Here is a 24,178-nt window from a genome sequence, read left to right as displayed (position 1 = left end):
AAAGAGGAACAGAGAGCAGGTGGAGGTCGGCTCAGAGTTTGGCAGCAGGGACACAAAGCAGATGGCCTTATTGTGTGGAGAGGCAGATTCAGCCTGAGGCCATCCTTCATCACACACACACACACACGCACGCACGCACGCACGCACGCACGCACGCACGCACACACACACACACACACACACACACACACACACACACACACACACACACACACACACACACACACACACACACACACACACACACACACACACACACACACACACACACACACACGATTTTAAATCACCATGGCCATGAGTGCAAGTCCCTCTTTCACAATTAGGATTATTTTTTAGTATAATTCAAGATAAATGATAACATAGAAAAAATACTTTTAATAGAACATATACCCAAAATGTAACACCTGGGGGGTATACTGCGAAGCAGGATTTTCTCTTAGCGGCTAACTTCAGGGAAAACTCCGGCTTTCCGGTCATCCGAAGCTGGTTCTCTTTTTAGCAGGCTAGATCTCCATGGTAACTTATGCTTAGCGGCTAACCTGGTCGGGACCAGGTTAGGTTGCAGGCTAAGAGCTCAACTCAGTGAAAGCACTGCCTGCTGACCAATCAGAGCTCAGTGTGCGGAGTTTAAAGCGATCAAGTCATATTACAGGAGAAAGGAAATACAGAAAAGCTGCCGTCGCAGGAAAGACGGCCGGCAGAAATCACCGACTGTGTGAACGTGAACATTAATAGAATATCACCTCCATCTTCAGAGCAATCTGACTATTATAACATTAGCGTTAAGAAAGCACTTAAATAGCTGCCACAACATAAGTAACCGGATCAGAGTACATTAAGTACAGTCCGCGGCATATCACTTCATAATGTATCACATATCTCCTGATCTGAGTCAGCTGAGCCGTATCTGGCCGTGCAACACTCACAGTGTCACAGACTGTATGCAGAAGTATTATTTTAAGCAACACATTAAGTTGACGAAACACTCGAGACAAATGTAATTAAAGTCAGATTGTGTTTTAGACGGGCAGTGATATCATAAACCTGTTAATGTACGCATTCAAACACGTGTTCTGTTCCCAGCTGTATTCACCTTGCAGGTGCAGCTATGTGGCTTTGATCCTGATCAAGTGTTTAAGTCATGGATGTTTAAAGTTTAACTTCTTCATATGTCTAATATTAAAGTTCACTTTTCATTCAGGAAGTATGACGCTGCGCTGTCAGTACGCTTCTCCATGTTTGTGATTGGTCGAATGCTCCAGATACCACCCCTTTCATGTGAACGCGCACCTAACTAGAGAGGACACGGCTGGCTTGAGCGATCCACTTGATAACCAGCGTCGTAGGACAGTTTAGCGAGAGCGCGTATGTTTTGGATTAGGCCAACCGGCTAACTCAAACATATCCAGGTTAGGTTGAACCAGCTTCGTAGTACAGGCCCCTGGTTGACTTGCTATTTATTGAATACAATAATAATAATAATAATAATGTATTTTAACCGTCTGCAGTCTGCTTAAACACTCAACTGCTAGATTTGATGTTAAACATTCTGAAAATCCTCCTCCTCATTTTGTCCTGCTAACATTCATAATCTAACATGGACAGAGGTCACATGAAGACATTTTTAATGTATGTGCCTGATATGAATATCTTGTTACAATCATGCCAAGTGTGTTAAGTGTTAACTGTGAAGGTGATCCACTTCCCTGTCCATGAAGCTCTTCACTTAGCATGGTGAAGTTCATCACTTGTTTGATAGCAACACGCGATCAGGAGTTCAAACAGATCACATCAATACTATGCATGTATACATCATTTCAAGCTAAACTGGCAAAGGCATGCTATGGGTTAGCATCAGTCTGTCCACAGACTCTATGGATAACTAGCTCGCTGTTGAAACCGCTCCACGGTCAACATGAATGAAGCATCGGACCATACAGTCAGGAAACATACTGAAACATAGCAGACAATAAGGGCAGCGTCTTCCAGTGGAACCTGTGGGCTGTGAACTCAAACAGATGCCTTAAAGGAGTCCTGTTAACTCCAAGTGTACTGCCCCACCTCCCAGCACCTCCACACCTCTGAGAGGCTCCGTTATGGATGAGAGCCCTGCCTGTCTGTCTGCGGCAGGAGAGAGAAACACAACATGCTCCACTGTAAGTGCTCAGGGACAGCACCGCTCCGTCTGCCTCTCCCTCATCCATCTCCCGTGCCTCTGTGTTGGTGATGGAGATGCCCTGCCCTCTGCTGTGTCTGCTCCTTCCTGCTCCAACCAGTCAGACAGCATCCATATGCCTCGCCGTCCAGTGGTGATATATTCTGAGCCAAAGATCAATTTCCCCAAGTTGCCCCACCTCCCCTCTCTTCCTTTATATCAGACAATCATTCCTCTGTGTGTGTGTGTGTCAGCAGGCTCAATGTGTGTGTGTGTGTGTGTGTGCATATGAGTGAGCATGAGGACACGTGTATCTGTGTGTTGTGACGTATATGAATGCAATCGGATGATGAGCTATGGCCTGTGCATGCTACAGCGCTGCTGTAATAACCAATGAATTACAGCCGGGCCTCCGTCTGACAGCAGCAGGCCCTTAAAAGCAACACACACACAACAACATCCACTCACACACAAGCAGGACGCACTCCACCCCAAGGCTGCATGTGAGTATGGTAATTAGCTGTTCTGTTAGCCACTTACAGCAAGAACCAAAGTCTAGTCATGAATTGTGTTATTTGTAAAAGTTAGTATTTGAGTAATATGTGATGCACTTTTAAGCTTGCCTTCACACTTCAAATCCAGGACAGCAATATAACACAATGTTTTTGTTATGGATTTAGAGGTAGAGGAAACTTGAAGAGTTAAAATGCAAACTCACGTCTCACTTTTAGGACTCTTTCCTGAACTATATACACTGGAACAAGTGAAACGTTGACCTTCATTTAGAATAGAGAATACAGAGATACTTTCCCGTAAAGATTACACTGTCATGTGTACAGTAGTTGAAGTGACTGCACATGCCAAATCTGATGAATTGTACTCAATAAATAAATATGTATTTTGGATATATCAGAAACGTTGGCTGTACTTGTGATCTGCTGCTTGTGTACTATTAACAACCTGTTATTCAACACAGCCGTATGGTGTGACCAATTATCAATATATTGTGTTTCATTGATTACAAGTCTATCCTAGCATTTACAGATTTCATAAATGCTACTGTGACTGTTCATGCGCAAACAGATTCCATTCAAGTATTAATATTAGGGCTGGGATTTTAACGCGTTAATTAAGATTAATTAATTACACAAAAATTAACGTGTTTTAATCGCACTTTAATCGCACTTATTTTTGCACAGCGGAACGTTTCTCACTGGACGAGTTTCAGGCGTACCGATTATACTGGAGCACCAACTAACATTCATGACTTCAGCATGGGACTTCAAACAACAACAAACCACGGTGAACAATAGTCAAACATGAACGAACAAGCTGATGAGACCGCTTTGGTCGGCCCCGTGGATGGGACATTTTGTTTTAAAAAACGGACGGATGGAAGCGTCGATAAGAGCACGGTTGTGTGCAAATTATGCAAAAAAGGATTTGAATATCACCGCAGCACATCAAGCCTAAAGTATCACCTAAACGCAAAGCATGTAGCAGCTAGCATGTAGCAGTTAGCGTGGACGTTAGCCCGACTCCGAGTGCAAGGAACCACACCCTGACCCAACCCACACTCAACCAGATGACTGGTTTCAGGGCCAGGAGAAGTCAGTCCACGTCTGAGAGAATAACCAGCTCCCTGGCTCACTGGACTGCACTCGACTGTAGACCACTTGGAGTCACATCCATGTGGAAATGGCTTCTCACTGTTCTCAGGTCAAATATGTATATTTGATTAAAAATGCGATTAATTTCGATTAATTAATTACAAAGCCTCTAATTAATTAGATTAATTTTTTTAATCGACTCCCGGCTCTAATTAATATATACATATTGTATGAGGCCAAACACCATGTGCATTTGCTTCTAAAGAATGTTCCTGTCTCATGCTGTTGTGAATGACTTCCAGGGGTTTATCTTCATTTGTCTTCAATGTGGTTCCATTACAAACACAGTGAAACCACTGTATTTACACATCACGGCAGATCCCAGTTGCTTTGACAGCTTCAGTTTGAAGAGGCAGGGTCTGTAGCTGTCAGTGATCTTGAACAACACCACAGAAGACACGTGCAGCTGTGGATCAGTGTCCAACCTACTGGAACGTGCCGATGCCCCCGGTGCAGTCCAGAAGACCTGGCAGAACCTACCCCATCAGCTGTGGCCTGTAACCGATACTGGCAGAACCACATCTGAGATTGCTACGGACTCGAAGAAGAAGAAGAAGAAGAAGAAGAAGAAGAAGAAGAAGAAGAAGAAGAAGAAGAAGAAGAAGAAGAAGAAGAAGAAGAAGAGAAGAAGTGATCTTGGCCGGCCTTGGACCAATCATGGTGCTCCAATATGACGGAGCCCTGAGTCGATGTGAGGTGGCCCTTCCAACTTGCACATTTTTCCGCATATGTTAAAAAGGCCAGAGCCGCTTGCCTTGTTACTTTCCTGCCTGCATTTTGCATTTTAATCTGATTTGTTGTGTTCTGGAGAACGCCGCTGCCACACGCACGCACGAGCGCGTGCACACACACACGCACGCACACGCACGCACACACACACACACACACACACACACACACACACACACACACACACACACACACACACACACACACACACACACACACACACACACACACACACACACACACACACACACACACACACACACACACACACACACACACACACACGTGTCCTGCTTTGCATATACTCAGTCTAGGACACAGTCAATCAATCAGTATTACATTTCCCTCATTGTCCTTCATGCCCATGCAGTCTATTTTACTCAGTCACCAAAAAACACACACATGAACGTATGTATGCACGCACGCACATACACACCTCTTTCTGTGACGCACACACACCTCAAATAGGCCTAGGCCATTATCCATCTATGATAAGAAAACATTAGAGGAAGTCTGACCTCCACTCTCATTGGTGATCACCCCTTGGACCCAGAGTATCGTAGTGTGTGTGTGTGTGTGTGTGTGTATACATGCATGTGTGTGGTGTGTACGTCTTTTTAACCTGACCTTAAGCCTTTATTACAGATTTCCTCTTTTCCTTTTAGGAAGTAAGGCTTTTTAGTAACAATTTTTATTTGAACTCGCAAAAGTAACACACTGTTTCTGTGGATTTTACACATTTGTTACAATTCAGGGGGAAATTTTTTTTTTTCTGGGATTCCTTAGTATGAAAGGTCTACAGGAAGTGTTACAGTTCACTATGACAGATCTCAACAGAGAAAGTTAATGGATTTTAGAAGTTCATTTAGTTAATGGACAAATCTTGCAACTGTTAAAATGTTGCTGCAAATCTTGTCTGAGGCTTTGCAGAGCCTTCATTCACCATGACCACCCCCTACCAATTATGCATGTTGGATACATGTAGAAGATTAATGTAGTCAATTTGATCTTACATGTACACAATTTACTTACTGTATGACCTACATTTTACTTACACTTTTTTTTGCACTATTTTGAATCCCTTAACTATTGTGTGTTGGGCTGTTGGCGGGCCTGGGGTTTAAACTGATTTCCTCTGGTTGGGTGCTTCGTTGTTGGAGTTTACCCCAGTGGACGAGAGGGTCGCCTCCCTACGCCTGCGGGTTATGGGGGGGGAAAACTCTGACTGTTGTGTGTGCTTATGCACCCAACAGCAGTTCAGAGTATACGGCCTTCTTGGAGACCCTGGAAAGAGTCCTGTATGGGGCTCCTGAAGGGGACTCTTTAATCTTGCTGGGAGACTTCAACGCACATGTGGGCAATGATGGAGACACTTGGAGGGGCGTGATTGGGAGGAACGGCCCCCCTGATCTGAACCGGAGTGGTGGTTTGTTACTGGACTTGTGTGCTAGTCATGGATTGGCCATAACAAACACCATGTTCGAACATAAGGATGCTCATAAGTGTACGTGGTACCAGAGCACCCTAGGCAGAAGGTCCATGATCGATTTCGTTATCGTATCATCGGACCTGAGGCCGTATGTTTTGGACACTCGGGTAAAGAGAGGGGCGGAGTTGTCAACTGATCACCATCTGGTGGTGAGTTGGGTCGAGTGGCGGGGCAAGCCTCTGGATAGACCTGGTAAGCCCAAACGTGTAGTCCGGGTGAACTGGGAACGTCTGGAGGAGGCCCAAGTTCAGGAGGCCTTCAACTCACACCTCCGGCGGAGCTTTTCGGGCATCCCTGTGGAGATTGGGGACATTGAGTGGTCGGTGTTCAAAGCCTCTATTGCCGAAGCCGCGGCGGGGAGCTGTGGTCTCATGGTCCTAGGTGCCTCAAGGGGCGGTAACCCTCGAACCTCCTGGTGGACACCGGTGGTCAGGGAAGCCGTCCGACTGAAGAAGGAGGCCTTCAGGGATTTGTTATCCCGGGGGACTCCCGAGGCAGTTGCAAGGTACCGACAGGCCCGAAGGGCAGCAGCCTCATCCGTGGCCGAGGCAAAGCAGCGGGTGTGGGAGAAGTTCGGAGAAGACATGGAGAAGGACCAAAGACACCTCAGGAGGGGGAAGCAGGGAACCATCCAAGCTGTGTACAGTAAGGATGGGACGTTGTTGACCTCAACTGATGGAGTGTTAGGGCGTTGGAAGGAACACTTTGAGGAACTCCTGAACCCGACAACTCCGCCCTCTATGTTAGAGGCAGAGCTGGAGTATGACGGGGGATCAACACCAATCTCCCGGTGGGAGGTCACTGAGGTCGCAAACAACTCCACAGAGGCAAAGCCCCGGGGGTGGATGAGATCCGCCCGGAAATGCTGAAGGCTCTGGGTGTTGAGGGACTGTCATGGTTGACACGTCTCATCAACGTTGCGTGGAAGTCGGAAACAGTACCAAAGGAGTGGCAGACCGGGGTGGTGGTTCCCCCCCTACTCAGCCTCCCCGGGAAAGTTTACTCCAAGGTACTCGAAAGGAGGGACAGGCCGATTGTCGAACCTCAGATTGAGGAGGAACAATGCGGATTCCGTCCTGGTCGTGGAACGACGGATCAGCTTTTTACTCTCGCAAGGATCCTGGAGGGGGCTTGGGAGTACGCTTATCCGGTCTACATGTGTTTTGTGGACTTGGAGAAGGCGTATGACCGAGTTCCCAGGGAGGTACTGTGGGAGGTGCTGCGGGAGTATGGGGTGAGGGGGTCTCTACTCAGGGCCATCCAATCGCTGTACTCCCAAAGCGAGAGCTGTGTCCGGGTCCTCTGCAGTAAGTCGGACCCATTTCCGGTGAGGGTTGGCCTCCGCCAGGGCGGCGCTTTGTCACCAATCCTGTTTGTAATATTCATGGTTAGGATTTCGAGGCGTAGTCGTGGGGGGGGGGGTCTGCAGTTCGGTGGACTAAGGATTGCACCACTGCTTTTTGCAGATGATGTGGTTCTGATGGCTTCATCAGTCTGCGACCTTCAGCACTCACTGGATCGGTTCGCAACCGAGTGTGAAGCGGCTGGGATGAGGATCAGCACCTCCAAATCTGAGGCCATGGTTCTCAGCAGGAAACCGATGGACTGTCCACTCCAAGTAGGGAATGAGTCCTTACCCCAAGTGAAGGAGTTCAAGTATCTCGGGGTCTTGTTCTCGAGTGAGGGAACAATGGAGCGTGAGATGGGCCGGAGAATCGGAGCAGCGGGAGCGGTACTGCAGTCGCTTTACCGCACCGTTGTGACGAAAAGGGAGCTGAGCCAGAAGGCAAAGCTCTCTGTCTACCGGGCCATTTTCGTTCCTACCCTCACCTATGGTCATGAAGGATGGGTCATGACCGAAAGAACGAGATCGCGGATACCAGCGGCCGGGATGGGTTTTCTCCGCAGGGTGGCTGGTGTCTCCCTTAGAGATAAGGTGAGAAGTTCAGTCATCAGGGAGGGACTCGGAGTTGAGCCGCTCCTCCTTCGCGTCGAAAGGTAAGGTATGTATTAGGATGTTAGGGCAGCATATTTTTAGGGCAGCATATTTGACCTGAGAACTCATAGTATCCATGTGTTGAAGTGTGTAGCTACCCGAGTGTGGTTATTTGGTGATATCAGACAGACTGTCCATCCGCTCCTAAATGATTGCATGTGTTCTTACATACGGGTATTCTTGAGTGTGTGAGCATGGGTGTGTATGCATGTGGAGGTCATCCGTCATTCTTCTGAATGGGATTTGCGCACAATAAACCTGTAGCCGCGCCCGGCAATGGAGATGGAGTGCACTGTCAGCGGGCTGGATTTATGGGGGCCGATTCAGCTGATGGGTGCTGGGAAAGCCGTCTGATGAAGGGTGATTAATCGCTCTTACGTCCCCCTTTACATCCTGCTTTACTCCCTCCCCAAACTAGATTAAATGCACTCATAATTATTCCAGAAGAAATCCCACGCACTTACAGGTGGGGATTTTTCATTTTTCATATGGTGGAGGGGAGAGACAGGGATGAGAGATATACTGTGCTGCATGTGTGTGGGTGAATGCGTGTAATAAGAAGAAGGGATGTACAAAAAGAATAATACAGGCATGGATGAGTTTTCCTATTTTCTGTTGTGTAGTTTTCCTAGTTTTCCATCCTTTGTCCCTCCATTCCTCCTCCTGGGGAAAGGGTGGCATATGGTTGGCACACTTGTATTGATGCTTTTAAAAAGGACTAGTTAGTTGCCTTCAATATTGCCATGGAAAAATACACCTGCACAGAAACTGTTTATACCTGAAATCATAATTGTTTGGACATTTTACCAAAAATAATACTGATAAAAAGAAGGAAGCATTCTCTACCTGCATGACGATTGTGTTTTGCTGTTTGGTCTTATCTTTTTGGGGAAATCTTGTAACTGTTAACAGTTAAAATAATTACTGAACCCCCCCCTGCCTCCCCACACAACAAACAGGAGAGTTAGCTTGCTCAGCATTTTACCAGTGCACACATCAATGCTGATTACAATGAATGACAAATGCAAATATAAGTAAAATGGGTATGAAGAATATTTTTGAAACTATTTCAAACATATTTTATAATTGTGTTATTTTCAGACACTTTAGCGCTCTTGGAATGTTGAAGGTGTATTTGTAAAATGTTTTAAAGCTAGCATGACTGAGTGATTATTAATAACTTATGTTGAAAGGAAAGAAGGAAAAAAGGATTTGCCAAGTATTAAACTTGAATGCACCTTATAGACACACACACACACACACACACACACACACACACACACACACACACACACACACACACACACACACACACACACACACACACACACACACACACACACACACACACACACACACACACACACACACACACACACACACACACACACACACACACACACACACACACACACACACACACACACACACACACTGAATGGGGCAGTGGAGCGTGGAGCAGTGTGATGGAGGGTTTGGAGGTCGTCTGAGGTGGCTGTTTGGTTGGCGGGATGGCGGGATATATGGTGGGATGGAGGGACGGAGGCAGAGAAGCAGGGAGAGAGGGAAGGAGAAATAAAAGAGATGGATGGCCTCTCTTTGTCGTGCTGGTTATTTAGAGGAGTGCTATAAACCTGTCTGGGAACGAACAGTTTTCAGACTAATGAGCAAAAAGTGGAGCAGTTACGGCGAGCGGACAGTCTCAGCACTTCTACCAAATGAAACCAAGCTGCCACTTCAAACTACACACACACACACACACACACACACACACACACACACACACACACACACACACACACACACACACACACACACACACACACACACACACACACACACACACACACACACACACACACACACACACACACACACACACACACACACACACACAGCAATACATAGGGAAGAAAATAACTAAGAAAATGAAGGGGGGGGTATACAATCCGAGCAGTGGAAGGATTCTACAGCACAATACTGTTTTGTTTTGGAATGCATTCTTCTGTTCAGAACTGTGTGATTCTTTACCTGCATAGAACTCAGGACCGTACATCGCTCCGACCACTGGATTCAGCTTCCAGCCTGCAGAGACACACAATGTTAGAAACTACATGCCTGTGTTCCTACACACACCTTCTAAACAGAGTTACTATTATATTATATTTTCCCTTTTAGGAAGTAATTATAGCCTTTACTTGAGTATGTGTCCATCCAACAGGGCATTGCATCGTGAGTTTCTTAATCTGTTTCTTTTGTTTCACTTATTGTTAACAATTCACAAACATGTACCCTCTGAGGAGCTTGAATAGCCCATGGTGGATAGATGCTATCTCTTCAAAATGTCGCATCAAAATGCTGCATTTCAAGATACGATTTTGCATAACTATTGCCTGATGGAAGTGTTATGATTGCTGTTACTATTAAATATTTAACACTTAGGAATAGCATCAACTGTTGGGTACTCCAGTGTACAATCTCTAAGGTTTTAATCAAATGAAAGTCACACAGAGACACAACATGTCACAAGACAGATGTGGGTGTCTCTGGTGATTGGCTAGTCTGTCATGCATTTAATAATGCAGCACTTTTGTTAAACCTTGACTGTAACTGGATACAAAGGATAATGTTGATATACTTTCAAAAGCTCTGACCATAGTTCTATTTTTAATTCTCAATACGTTTATTTCATCATATATTGCTAGTTATATCTTGTTATAAGTATAATACATTAGTGTCTTCCTTTAGTGGTTAAAGGCATGTACTGGGGAAGTGACAACCAACGCACCATTTTAGCAATGGCAAAGAATAACAACAGATGGCAGAGCGAATCTTAAGATATGGTGTCATCTTGTTTCAAAATCTGGAAGCAACTGGGGTCTTTTATTCTTGTTCTTGTTTGTCCCGCTGTGGTTATCATTATTTTACCCTACATGTCATTCAAATGTGTCTTTTTTACTAAGTAAGTAAACAAGTAAAAACTGTACTCGCAACAGTTTGCTCAAACACTGCTAAAGCCAATAAAGGCTGCGTCACACTGTCCCGAAATTGACACCCGATGGACACACGATAAAGGAAATGTTCAAATTCGGCTGTGATCGTAACAACATCGGCCGTTCGTGAGGGCATCTAAGCCATCGTATGACCGCCAGTGGAGTTTCTCAGGCTCCGGCAGCAACTTCGTGAGCGGCAACTTCGTGAGCGGCAACTTCGTAAGGCACTCGTGAGGGCATCTTGTCAAGTCGTGTCATCTTCGTGTTATCATCGGTGCATTCGCCCTCACTCTGATCGGGGCGAATGCCGATGGCACCGAGGATAACAAGATGCCCTCACGATGGCCTTACGAAGGGCAAAATGGACACATGAATTCAACACGAAAATGAACCTTCGCAAGGTCCTTCGGCAATTTTTTGGCATGCCAAAGATTTTGCCTCCGCTCACGAAGTTGCTGCCGGAGCCTGAGAAACTCCGCCAGCGGTCATACGATGGCTTAAGATGCCCTCACGAATGGCCCGATGTTGCTACGATCACAGCCGAATTTGAACATTTCCTTTATCGTGTGTCCATCGGGTTGTTTTTTGCACAACAAAATCATGTAAATATATTATGTAAATAACCCAATTTGTGTTCTGTGAAACTAAAAAGGATATAATATATTATTTTGAAGGACAGTTGACAGGAAATTGTTGTTGCTATGGAAACAACATTACGGAGAAAACATAATATCTTCTACATATAAAGACGGAGAAAGTAAAGAACAAAGTCTGAACATATCAGTACAGTATCATAGTACTGTAACATCATTGTTTTTGGTACTTTCATTGCAGTTGTCTTAAATGTAATGTAAATGTTGCCTTCGTGTGTGGCTCGGGGCCATCTTCGTGCGAAATTCACAATTCCATATTCGTGTGTCAATTTCGGGACAGTGTGACAGGGGCTTCAAGCAGAACTGGGAGGAAATATGCTTGTGTTTGTGTTCGATTTTTTTGCGTGTATTCTTACTTTGGGTCTAATGAAAGTGACGAATGAAAAACCCTTTGGGGCCCATTCTCCCTTTCTCTGCATCCTCAAACAAGATGGAAGGGTCCGTCCATCTCTCTCTCTCTCTCTCTCTCTCTGTGTGTGTGTGTGTGTGTGTGTGTGTGTGTGTGGAGCTGCTGACATGTCTGGCCATTTAATTCATTCCCGTGTTGGTCCAGCCCCTCTTCTTTTTTGCTTCTCTTGCTCTCAACATCTATTACGTGTATCCCTCTCCCCACTCCACTCTTTCCTTCCATCCACATGGATGACCCTCCGCGAGAGAGCTGCAGGAGAGAAACTCTAGAGAGCCTTCTCCTGGCTCTTTCTTATTGGCTCTATTCCCTGTATTTCCTATTCCTTATTATCCCTGCCGAGTAGGAAAAGATTTCACTTTGCTATTTGCGTGATATTTCAAACCAAATCGACTACCTCTCTGACACATATTGATGCCATGAATCAAACGTGTGATAACTCTGTGTGTATGGCGGCAGCATGAGCAATCTGTCTTCCAGTTGCAGCCTTTTGTTTCCTGGCTCAACGGGTAGCATTTGATCATAATGATTTACTTCTTTCATACAACCATCAAATCTGTTGCTCTGTAATGTCGCCAGGTCCGACTGGCAGCGGAACACAATGATGGAGAACACAAACCACAGAGTGGAGAAAATAAAGGGAAACTACGAGTAAGAGAAGGAGCCATAAAAGTGGGAGAAATAAAAGGAAAGAGACAATTAAAATAAACCTGGAGGAATTGAAAAACGTCTTACCGTTTGTATAAGGGTTCGCCACTTTTTTGTTGGTCATTACTCTGGCTGTGGCATTGTTGACCTGTCAGCACACAGACAGCAGTTAGTGTGAGAGCACACACACACACACACACACACGCACGCACGCACACACACACGCACGCACGCACGCACGCACGCACGCACGTCCCTATGCCGTGATTGTGTTAACAGATTGGTGTTCCCAAATAGTGATAAATACCAACACACACACACACACACACACACACACACACACACACACACACACACACACACACACACACACACACACACACACACACACACACACACACACACACACACACACACACACACACACACACACACACACACACACACACACACACACACTGCACACACGGTCACACACAGTTGATATTCCACGATAATCCACACAACTTGTCATGCCATGCTTCTTTTTTGATCATGTCAGCAAGTAATGCTACATGCAGTGTGATGTTGGGAATACCCCTTTCAACAACATCATACAACATAAACAAGACACACATTGAAGTATGAATGCACAAAGACATTGCAGTTTGTACAACCCTGAAAAGTTCCACAAGATTTACATTTTTATTTTTGTAATTGCCACAAAATAACTGAGGTTAGTGTGCAAGGCCACCGAACAGTGAGCACGACAACATGTTACAGTGTGGTGTCTTACATGTATGTACAGCCACTGTTATGTCATGTACCTCGGTACTGGCTAATTAAGATAGCAAACAAGCCATATTAAACATTACACACACAGCTAGGGCATCGTTTATGTTGCTCATCATTTCCCAACAGGGGTTTCCACCTGACCCCCTTGCAGGTTGAACTGCAAGGAGTTTGGATATCATAGATGATGTTGTACATGTTTGCTGTCCATATTAAAAGTTCCATTACCATCGGGGGAAACAATGATAATCACATTGTTTTCACAGTTACTAAATGTCATGTCGTCAGGATGTTTAATGTTTCCAACAGTACTGCCCTTACAATATAATATCCGTTCATGGCACAGGATAAAATAGTCAATAACTGTTTGAATTACATTTTTAAGAGGCTAGGACGCTGCATGTGGGCGAATGAATGTTAATAATTGTATAAAGTGATAAATATAACATATTTGTATCTATACAAAGCTATAAGGTTCCTAGATGATACGTTACAATGGAAAACATACAACAGACCCAACGAGAGGATGGTGACATCAACATGAACTCTAAAGGGACTTTAATAAAACAATAACACTTCTTGGTAACCTTAGTAAAGTGTAGGACTCACTGGCAGATCGCCATTTTGAAAGAGTTTATGTTCCGACTCAAATCAAAACGCTTTGTGATCTCATGCACATGCCACAGCGACACACGCAAATCCATCATGAGCAAGGTAGAATTCACCATTTGAGTAAAAGAAAATAACACCGCAACACACACACACACACACACACACACACACACACACACACACACACACTGAATAGGTCTGTCTTTGTCTTTGTCACACGCACTTACGGATCAGGGCTCAGCATGCAGCGTTCAAGGTGCAGCAGGCAGGAGAGAGGAAAGAAAGGAGCGGAGGAAGAGAGGGAAAAGAGGGGGGATTGCAGGAAACGTCAGGCAAGCAGAGAAAGGAAAGAAAGAGTCTGGGGAGGAGTTAAAAAGAAAGGGGGGGGGGAGGTAAGAAGTGACAGGAAAAGGAAGGCACCTCTATTTTGCGTCCCTCTACGATTGTACCATTTAGTTTCTCCCGCGCACGGTCAGCATCTGCACTCGTTTCAAATGTTACAAACCCAAAGCCCTGCAGTGGCCAGGAGGTGGGGTGGAAGTCAAGCGACAAAAGGAAGCGGAGTCCAGAAATGAAATGATATAACAAATGGGGAAAAGAAGAGAGGAGAAAAGAGACACAGAGCACAGATGAGAGAGCGGCAGGTCAGGAAGGAGCTGCAGATCCAGAAGCAGAGGCCAGAGACGTCAGGCTGGTTAGACAGGAGAAATACAGCTGGAGTTACAGTCAGGGCTTTGGTTAGCAGGACATCACAGCACAGACAGCAGTCCTCGTCACACTTCATATTATGTCCTGTTGTGGGATACATAGGGTTAGGGTTAGCTGCTTTCACGACCACACGTCAGCCCGGCGACGCTCCGCCTCCATGGGCAACCTATCAGGGGAATGAGAGGTTGCCGTGGCATGGTAACAGCATGGTAACATGACGCTGTGTGCCTCGCCCCCCTCATGTGCAGGGGGGCGAGGTCAGCTGCAGCCCCTGCAAAAACAGGGCTACAAAAGAGCAAATAGAGCGAAAGGAGGCATGGCTAAAATGCATGGTCTGTTTGGTATTTTGAAAAAAATACTGTGCAGACATGTTTTATATAGGTATGGCCCTACAACATGTGTTTCAAATAGCATTATAGGAACACTTTAACTTAGCTAATATTTGATAGCTATTACAGTCTTAACAAGTTAATAATAATTAGTTTGAGGCAATCAGAGCTTGATGCAGTAGAACTTCACTTCTTCTGAAGACTGTGAAGTCGTACTGATTTAACAATGTTTGTTTTTTAACACTTGTTTGCATTGGTTGACTTTAGGAGGATGACTATGTTCCTCATCCCATTTGTGTCCAAGGTATTCAACGCGATCACACTTCAGTATCTTGACTCCTGACTTGAGTCATTTCCCAACTGTAGGATACTTCACTGGGAGGAGCCCCTTGCTTAACTCTGACACCCTTATTTATGCCATTTTCTAGGCCATAAGAATCTTGGTTTGCTCACAGTATTCTCTTTTAACATCAGATGCAACACTGAACGCATTTTGATGACATTCTACTACATTATATTACATCTTATTACATAAGAATGTCCCGTGACACTGTTCCTTCTAGCATTCCAGACTCTGCTGCACATGCATTGACAGAGCAATCTGAACCTAATTGAATCAGCAGATGGAAGTCCCCACACACAATGGAGTGTGCGATGTGTGTGTGCGCGGCTGTGTGTGCTGTAGGGTGCACTTGGCCCTGTGGAAAAGCAGATAAGTGCCATACAATCACACTCTCCACGGCATCATTCAGCCGTGAATCTTTGGCTCTGAGCCCCAGGATGCAGCTCGCTCACGAGGCCCTGTCTGTGTCTCAGACTGGGCCTGGAGATGCAGCTCACTCAAAAAGCCCATACGAGTTAAAACATGCCTCCAAACTCTAAAGCGCAAAGCCTCATCTATCTCGTCAATGAGCCTAAAGCAGGCAGAGAGTGAGAGCTGAGGAACCATCTCTGCTATCATGACTGACTGCCTCTGAGAAGGGGTTTATGTTCAATGTTTCATTCTCCCTGATTAGTGGTATTGCACTTTAACTGCAGCCTCAATTCCAAATTCTTACTTAATGAACTTGTAAAGAGACATACGCACCAGTGTAATCACACTTAGTGATATGGACAAGTAGAAAGATTGCACTTTATTCTTACAGCAAACACATCTGCAATTATTGTCAGAATATTTTGAATTGCCTTTAAAAAAAGATTTGGATCTATTGTGATTTGTAACCGCAATGTTTAACATACAGAAACACTGTTTATTACAACTTGGGTTGTATTTCTGAAACTCCAGCTATTGGCTGTATCAGTTACTTTGACAATGTATAGGTGTAATGCTGAGACGTCAGTACACAGCAACACATTTTCAAAAACGTGAGGAGGGGTTCAAGAAACAAGAGCGGTTGACTAGAAAAATGACTACAAGATGTTAAAACAATTACACAAGGGAGGAGATACTTTCTTTTATGCTACGAAACATTATTCCTATGTCTTGCACGCTTTTTGTCAACTCTCCAACAACATTGGATTTTTTTTTTTTCAGAGACACTATAAAGTGTTTTCAGCCATTACTCCTTAGCCATTATGTCCACTGGTTCAGAGGCAACTGCTCGAACCGCTGTCGAGGCCAACAGGAAGTGCATCTGTTCTAACAGAAAGTGTACGGTTCCAAAAGACACAGAGGCCTTGATAGGATATTTGATGCCAGCATGTTCTCCGGTTCTCTGTGTTCCAGAAGACCTGGCTGCGTGTCAATCCCTGTGTGGTGTGCTATACAAGTTCCACTCTCTCTTTCTCGCACAGACTGACACTATAATATCCTTTGGAAAACGTAAGGAAGTGCATCAGATTTGTTCTTCAGCACTTGTTGATAGCGTTTTCCACATGCAGAATGCTTTACTATGTGTATTCAATGCACTCTTAATCATTGGAAACTGCATTAGGAAGCAACCAAGGAACTCAACAAGATAAAAGTGTCCTGAGATGAATACAGGCCAAGCTTCTCACACATGTGTCATACCGCACCACCATACGCTCGTGTCCTCCGATTGATGACGTTAATGGGAAGGACTTTAAAGTTCTGTCTTCTGAATCCACATCTAGGGAATGGGGGTGGACGTTTCACAGCTTCAGCCAGCTGTCAGTCCACCTTTAAGATGCCCCTTCTATCACTTAGATTCTAGTGTTCACAAATACAAAGGGTAGCATTTCCAAAATCCTTGAGGAACCCTAGAAGACTTTGAAGAACTTGTTACCAGTGTAATGTTTGGTTGATTTTGACTAAATATCTTTTTATTTAACCTTTATTCATCCAGGATAGGTCTCATTGAGATGAAACATCTCTTTAACAAAAGAGTCATGGAAATGTCCCAGCTATTCCCTTTTGACTTGAAAGGAAAGCTCGACCTTCAAGTGTGGTCCTGGCTTTATCTATGTAATGTCTTGTCTTTTATCTGGACCCTGAGTCTGTAATAAAGTTTTCATTCATTCATTCTCACTACTCCTTTGTCATTGATGAGTGATTGTGTGGAGGCAGCAAATTAACTCACTATGTTCACCTGATAGTAAATATGGACAGCACCCAGCAACGTGATCTCTACTACATACCCAGGATGCACTGCCTTCCTCTGTGCATGCATAACACATAGGTCTGCTCTTGAGAGGAGGAAGTTATTACAGTATATATATATATAAGCAAAATTAATCCTTCTGACATTTTGTAACCACATGTAGATATGTTCCCTCACTTAACCCTAATGCCTTCTAAGGCTTTCTTTTCTTTATCATAGGTAAACAATTAGTGTTCTATGGAATTGGACACAACTGATGCACTGAATGTAAATAAGACGTGTTAAGAGAGAAAGGACAGTGTAGCTGGAATGCTATCTGGACAACAAGTCCTCCAACTCATACATTAATGCTGCCCATTATGGACACAAGCCATTTTCACCCATTTATTAATGATATGTTTTACATTTGATAACACCAGTGTACACAGTTTAATACTGGCACTTTCTAATTATGGGAAATACAAAAACGTCTTTTAAAACTACAATTCCCAGTAGACGTGCCATAGAACATGTTGCGAAACACAATAGCCAGCATGTGTAGTTCTGGGGGGGGGGGGGTCGAGTCCAGTTTTGGAAAGTCTGCCGTGGTTTCATTCCATTTCATAGAGCTGTTTGGCGCTCGGCGTAACCTTGGTGCACTGCCACTCCAACATCCAATCACAGAGCTTGAGGACTAATCACTGGGTTTGTCAAGCAAAGCGGATGTTGTAGTCCCAAATGATAGCTGAGGATTATGGGTAGTGTAGTGTCTTCGGCCATCCTAAACGCCCAACTCCAAACTATTTGTTTCTCCGAATCGAAGGTTGAAAACACAAAAGCATTGTACACAATTTAAACTAATCAATGTTGTGTAATTAACAAGAATAACTGATGTTTTTTAGTGGATGAGTACGGCAGATATATCACTGTGAAATCATTTGACAGTGAGGGGAATACTTCCGGTTTTATTATGAAAACTTCGAGACCGGAAATACTATTTTCACCCCGTGAGGGTTGACGCCAACTTTACATGGACGCTGTGGGGAAAGACGTAGTATATTAACGTTCTCCTGACGAGACCTCAAATAATCTTCGTAATATTTATCAAAGAAAGTACAATATACACTTCTCGCTAGAAATCAAATCAAAAAGCATTTTAATGGCCAAACTATTCTATCAACGGGAGCATATGTCGCAAATTGTTGTTTCTTACACGACCACTAGAGGTGCTAAACTTTAAAACGGGACTATAGGTCGTAATAAGCTGCTGAACAATCGACCTATTTGGTCGTTTTTTGGAAGGGCTGTATCTGGACTACTAAACTTAGTTGGTACGAAATATTGGTAACTAAACACAATTGTTACGCTATCTTCTATCTTGGTAACTAAGCTTAGTTGGTATCTTGGCAACAAAGCATTCAACATAATTACATTCCATTTTTGTACCCAGAGATGAGCAGAGAAAAGTACATTTTGTGGGTTTTTAGCCTTCTAGTCTTATGTTATATATTCATAGAACATTTGTATTTAACTCCATTGAAGTGGTGTCGGCTATGCTAACGGTTTATTTGAGCAGAATAACATTACTCAAATTCACAATGTGTTTAACTGGCTGAACTAGTTTCTGTTCAATTATACATTTACACTATTTGCATTCAACATAGTCAAGCACCTGCATTGATGGAAAGTCTTTTCTTCTGATGTACTTGAAGCTCATTTCAAACAGGACAAATGGAAAGACGAGTTTTGCGAACACATCTGAGATTTCAGAACGATCGTCTGGACTTTAGTATGAACTGTATAACCATAACTACACATTGGTAATTCATTTAGCATGTTATAAATTACATGAATGTTCTTTCATTTCGTTCGTACAGTATATAGATGGGTAACACATCAAAAGAAAGACTTGTTCTAAAGTACTACAGTAGCTGTTTCAAACCAGTGTTTTATTCAATTTGGTTATACCAATATAATGTATTAATTAGATGCACAAACAAATCTCCTTATGGTGATTGATTCAAAATGAACTGCAACAACATCTCAGAAGATCAGAAGATGTCTGATCATGCAACCGACTGTAACCGACTCGTTAGTCTAACAATGCTGTCGTTGTGTTGTATTTGTATCATTGTAAGCACTCACAAGAAACCACAAGCTCCAAATTATGAATATAACAAAAAAACCAGAACATATAAAAACCTCATCAAACAGTTTGCACTGAGATGTAAACAGTTCTCCAGGAGAGGCACTGAGAAGTTAGAGAGGCGTGTCTTTCCAGACTGTGTGAATCCTAGCGCCTGCGTTAAGATAAGTGGGATCCATTCGCTGCATGGTACGACGCATGGCAGGCCGCTAAGGTGTTATCGTCGCCTGCAGGCAGGTGTCACTGTTTGGGAGTTGTAATTACGTTTAGTAGCAGGAAGAGAAGTGAAGACAGTGAGAGGAGGACAGCAATAGAAGAGAAGGAGACAATCACAATCAGATGAAAGCCACGCGGGAGAGAGTGTGCTTGGATGTGTGGAAACGTACCTTGGAGCCTCGTTCGTTAAAAATAATCTCCACGTCCAAAATCTTGCCAAATTGCTGTGTAAGACAAGAAGGGAGAAGAAGGGACGGGGGGGAACAGAAAGGGAGGGACAGAAAGGGAGGGAATAATTAGAACATTATGCCCTTCGCTGGTACAACAGAAAAAGGTCAAGCAGTCAACGCTCCGAATTAACAACTCCTCTTCCCCCGACAACAAGATGAATAGAATATCCATTTCCTCCTAATGCTGTGTAATGCTGTTGTGGTAATAAAGTGCTGTGTGTGCAGGAGACGAGGGCTACGCCGTGTTAATGAACATTACTGTGGTGGCTGTTGCAGCGCCATGCCTCAGCGCACATCTCAGATCTTAATGAGCAGAGCTGGAGTTCCTTCAGTGGAAGCAAGGGTCCTTTCAGTTTAAACAGGATATGGCTTCCATTTAGGGGGGAGGGGGTGGAGGTGAAGGAACAGCTCATCAAGGCTTTTGTTTGTATGCTCCATACACTCTAATCATGCCTTTGGTGCTTATAGTTTATATTCTCACCTCTCTATTATGGTCTTCATTGGCTGCATGCGTCATTTTAATTGGCCAATTACTGCATAGTGAGGGTGCTAATGGCCACGCCTTGATGTCGGTGGTGAATGTGTGCTTGTCATATTTGTGTTAATAAGGTGAAACACTATCTTATGGCTATTGACACTGCTTATGTGCAACATGTGACTGGCTGCTACTTCACAATGTAAACATGTAACACCACTGCTGTGACTATGTACTTTTTTACAATTACTACTGGCTGCAACTACTTTTATATATTTACTTACTTTAATAATGCTGCTACTTATTTCTTACCTTGGATGTCAACTCACACTATAGTTATACTCAGACTTTTTGAATCTTAATGAATTCATTATCCATGCATCTATATTATTAAATACGTTATACTTATGGTATACTGAAGTTGTATATGTTGTGCCTCTACTGTGACATGTGTCCATGCTTTAATGGTGCTGCAGCTTCTCTTTTCACCCTCTGTCTAAAACCAGATCCCAGTCTGCTCTCATTGGTTAGCTGGTTAACTGCTTACAGATGTGTCAAAAATGGCCGCCACGTAGAATGTGTTTGAGCACTAATAAAAGAGTGAGTGTTACATAGTGATGTCACTTTGTTACTGAAGTAAACAAAGGAGTCTAATGGAGGTGTTGTAGGCGCATGTTAGCCTTTGCAGAGCATTTTAAACAACACATTACAGGAAAGGGAAAAGCCCGAAAAGTGTAATTGGGCCCTTTAACTGCAATGTCGTCTTTGCTGTACAACTGTTACATTCTTCACTGTGGGACAAATACAAATGTTCTCCCTCATACATTAAACATGGCACACACTAAAGCACCTGCTGTGGGGGAGTTCTCTTTGAAGCCTTATCATGTGCTTGACTCTACAGTAGAGATATGGGAATACAAGTAAATAGGGTCAGACCTGTACAGTATATTAGGGTGCTTTATGGGCCTCTTATCCCACATGGCCAGTCAGCGTGGGCTACGTGACACGATAAAGAGAACTCTCTAACACGGCATTTCCCCTTTGGGTCGTGTGTTGTTTTCTTCATATCAGATGTTAAGCTAACTGTACGCTTTACATATCAAGGAGCCACACATGGGGATGGACCCAGTGCTTACAGACAAAGCACAGTGCATGGTAAATAGAATAGGACATGCATGTCAAGTATACGACAAATAAGTCAAAGCTATTTTATCTAGAAAGAAAATCTATGTAGTTTTTCCTTTCTGTTTCTAATCAAATCAATCAAGTTTTATTTATATAGCACATTTATAAACGATGTTTGGTCGAGCCAAAGTGCTGTACATACAATACAAATAGCTTAGAGTAGAGACACTTTACAGCAAATACAACATCACAGATTGTTCAGAATATCAGTATGAGAAAAACGACACCCTCTGTCCTTAGACCCTCTGTCCTCAGACCCTCTGTCCTTAGACCCTCTGTCCTTAGACCCTCACATCGTACAAGGAAAAACTTCCAGAGAAAACCCACAGTTTAAGGGGAACATGGGAGAAACCTCAGGGAGAGCAAAGAGGAGGGATCCCTCTCCCAGGACGGACAGACGTGCAATAGATGCCGTGTGTAAATCCAAGAGATAATACATTTCACAGCATATAGACCGAATGTGTCTGAAATGCATGTGTCTGTAATGAGAAGATGAATCCACGAGGATGTCAGCTACAATCCTGAGGAAGCCATCAGGGAAGCAGCATGACGAGACCCAGGCAGGACCGCAGAGACAGGTTCAGCCACGACCCCAAGTCCACGTTTCTAAATAAAGACCCACACAGACACCGAGATCTGCTTCTGTATTAACGACAACAACGCTAAGAATTAGATTCATGTTTCTGGCTTCAGACTAAATAAATATCAGCATCCAAAGCCGAGATGATTGGCCGCTCAGGTGGAGCTCTGGATGGACTCATGTCTGTGGGAAGCTGCTCTAACCGTGCATGCAGTATGGTAATGCTCAGCCTCGTGCTTCCCACAACTAGACCTTGAATCAAGTTGTTTATTTCAATACATAAATAAACATGGAGTCGGCAGCAGAGCAAAGGCAAGGTCACCACACTGACCCTGAAGATGTTGCATATACATCCTGTATAGAAGCACACATGCTGTACATTGCACTCTAACCAGAGTTAAAGAAAGTGGCCTCACAAAGAAGTAACCTAATAAAGGCTGATGGTTTTATATCAATGGAAATGTCACAATGAGGAGAAGAATATATGGAAATTAGAATAATACATTATTTAATAGCTTGTGTCTTTGTTTGTGTGGCTAGTATCGGAGTTGAGGGATGTAGAGGGCACCACTCAGAGTTACTTTGTGTGTGTGTGTGTGTGTGTGTGTGTGTGTGTGTGTGTGTGTGTGTGTGGTGTGTGTGTGTGGGGTGTGTGTATGTGTGTCTGTGTCACAAGAGAAAGACAAAGTGGACAGGGCTTCACCCTAGAGGTTTCTCAATACTCTGCCGGACTTATCTCAGCCAATCACAGCTCTGCATGCATCCCCTGCATATTATTTTAGTAACTGCTTTCATGGCGACACAATGTTTCCAGAGAGAACAGCTGTGAGGTCCGTGCAGAAAGCAGAGCAGTGTGTAACATATATATCACTCAGTACAACAGCCTACATCACTCTCTGTATTTGTATGCTGTGGTTTAGTGTCGTATTGTCATACTGATATTCTGTACACACTGTGAAGTCCACTGAGACACATGTAACATGTGTGATATTGGGCTATATAAATATACATTGATTGATTGATAGTAGATATCTACAAACAAAGAGCCCATCTTTTTCTAAGACCATTTAGTGCTTCACATAATAAAATACACAACGGCTGCAGCCTGATTGCTTTAGGAGCTGTAGGTGTGTGTGTGGTACAGTGTGTAGGTGTGTGTGTGGTACAGTGTGTAGGTGTGTGTGTGGTACAGTGTGTAGGTGTGTGTGTGGTACAGTGTGTAGGTGTGTGTGTGGTACAGTGTGGTAGGTGTGTGTGTGGTACAGTGTGTAGGTGTGTGTGTGGTACAGTGTGTAGGGTGTGTGTGTGGTACAGTGTGTAGGTCAGGGTTTCCGTTAGCCGGTAATTACCGGTTTTTACCTGGTAAAATTGATTAAAAACCGGTAAATTCAAAACCTGCCGGTCAAAATGTCTGGTAATAATTAGGGAGGCTCCGATCGATCGGCCGCCGGTCATTATCGGCCAATATTCACTCTTAATAGTTTGATCGGCGCTCTCTATAAAGGCCGATCAGGAGAGCTGGACCTGATCGATATGGACATGAACGCGAGTGAAGTGTAACCGGACCCGAGAGAGATCAGATCAGCTGATGCTCCGCCCTCTGTTTAGCGAGCTGACCGGACTGCGCAAAATGCGTATATGAAG

General features: G+C 43.9%; 1 protein-coding gene across 4 annotated transcripts in view; it reads right to left on the bottom strand.

Moving 5' to 3' along the window:
* The window catches only part of rbfox3a (RNA binding fox-1 homolog 3a), a 960,486-nt gene that overhangs the window by 28,796 nt on the left and 907,512 nt on the right, over nt 1-24,178 (bottom strand). For all 4 annotated transcript variants that reach the window (XM_034107791.2, XM_034107794.2, XM_034107792.2 and 1 more), the window contains exons 8-11: nt 20,235-20,288; nt 14,546-14,638; nt 12,830-12,890; nt 10,074-10,127 (exon numbers count right to left, since the gene is read on the bottom strand). In XM_034107791.2, coding sequence (XP_033963682.1) covers nt 10,074-10,127; nt 12,830-12,890; nt 14,546-14,638; nt 20,235-20,288 — 262 coding nt within the window. The remainder of the gene's footprint in view (nt 1-10,073; nt 10,128-12,829; nt 12,891-14,545; nt 14,639-20,234; nt 20,289-24,178) is intronic.

This window comes from Pseudochaenichthys georgianus, chromosome 19 (genome assembly GCF_902827115.2).
Source record: "Pseudochaenichthys georgianus chromosome 19, fPseGeo1.2, whole genome shotgun sequence".
In the NCBI taxonomy this organism is placed as follows: Eukaryota; Metazoa; Chordata; class Actinopteri; order Perciformes; family Channichthyidae; genus Pseudochaenichthys; species Pseudochaenichthys georgianus.
Note: the sequence above shows the minus strand (reverse complement) of the source record. Positions and strands in the feature narration are given on the sequence as shown.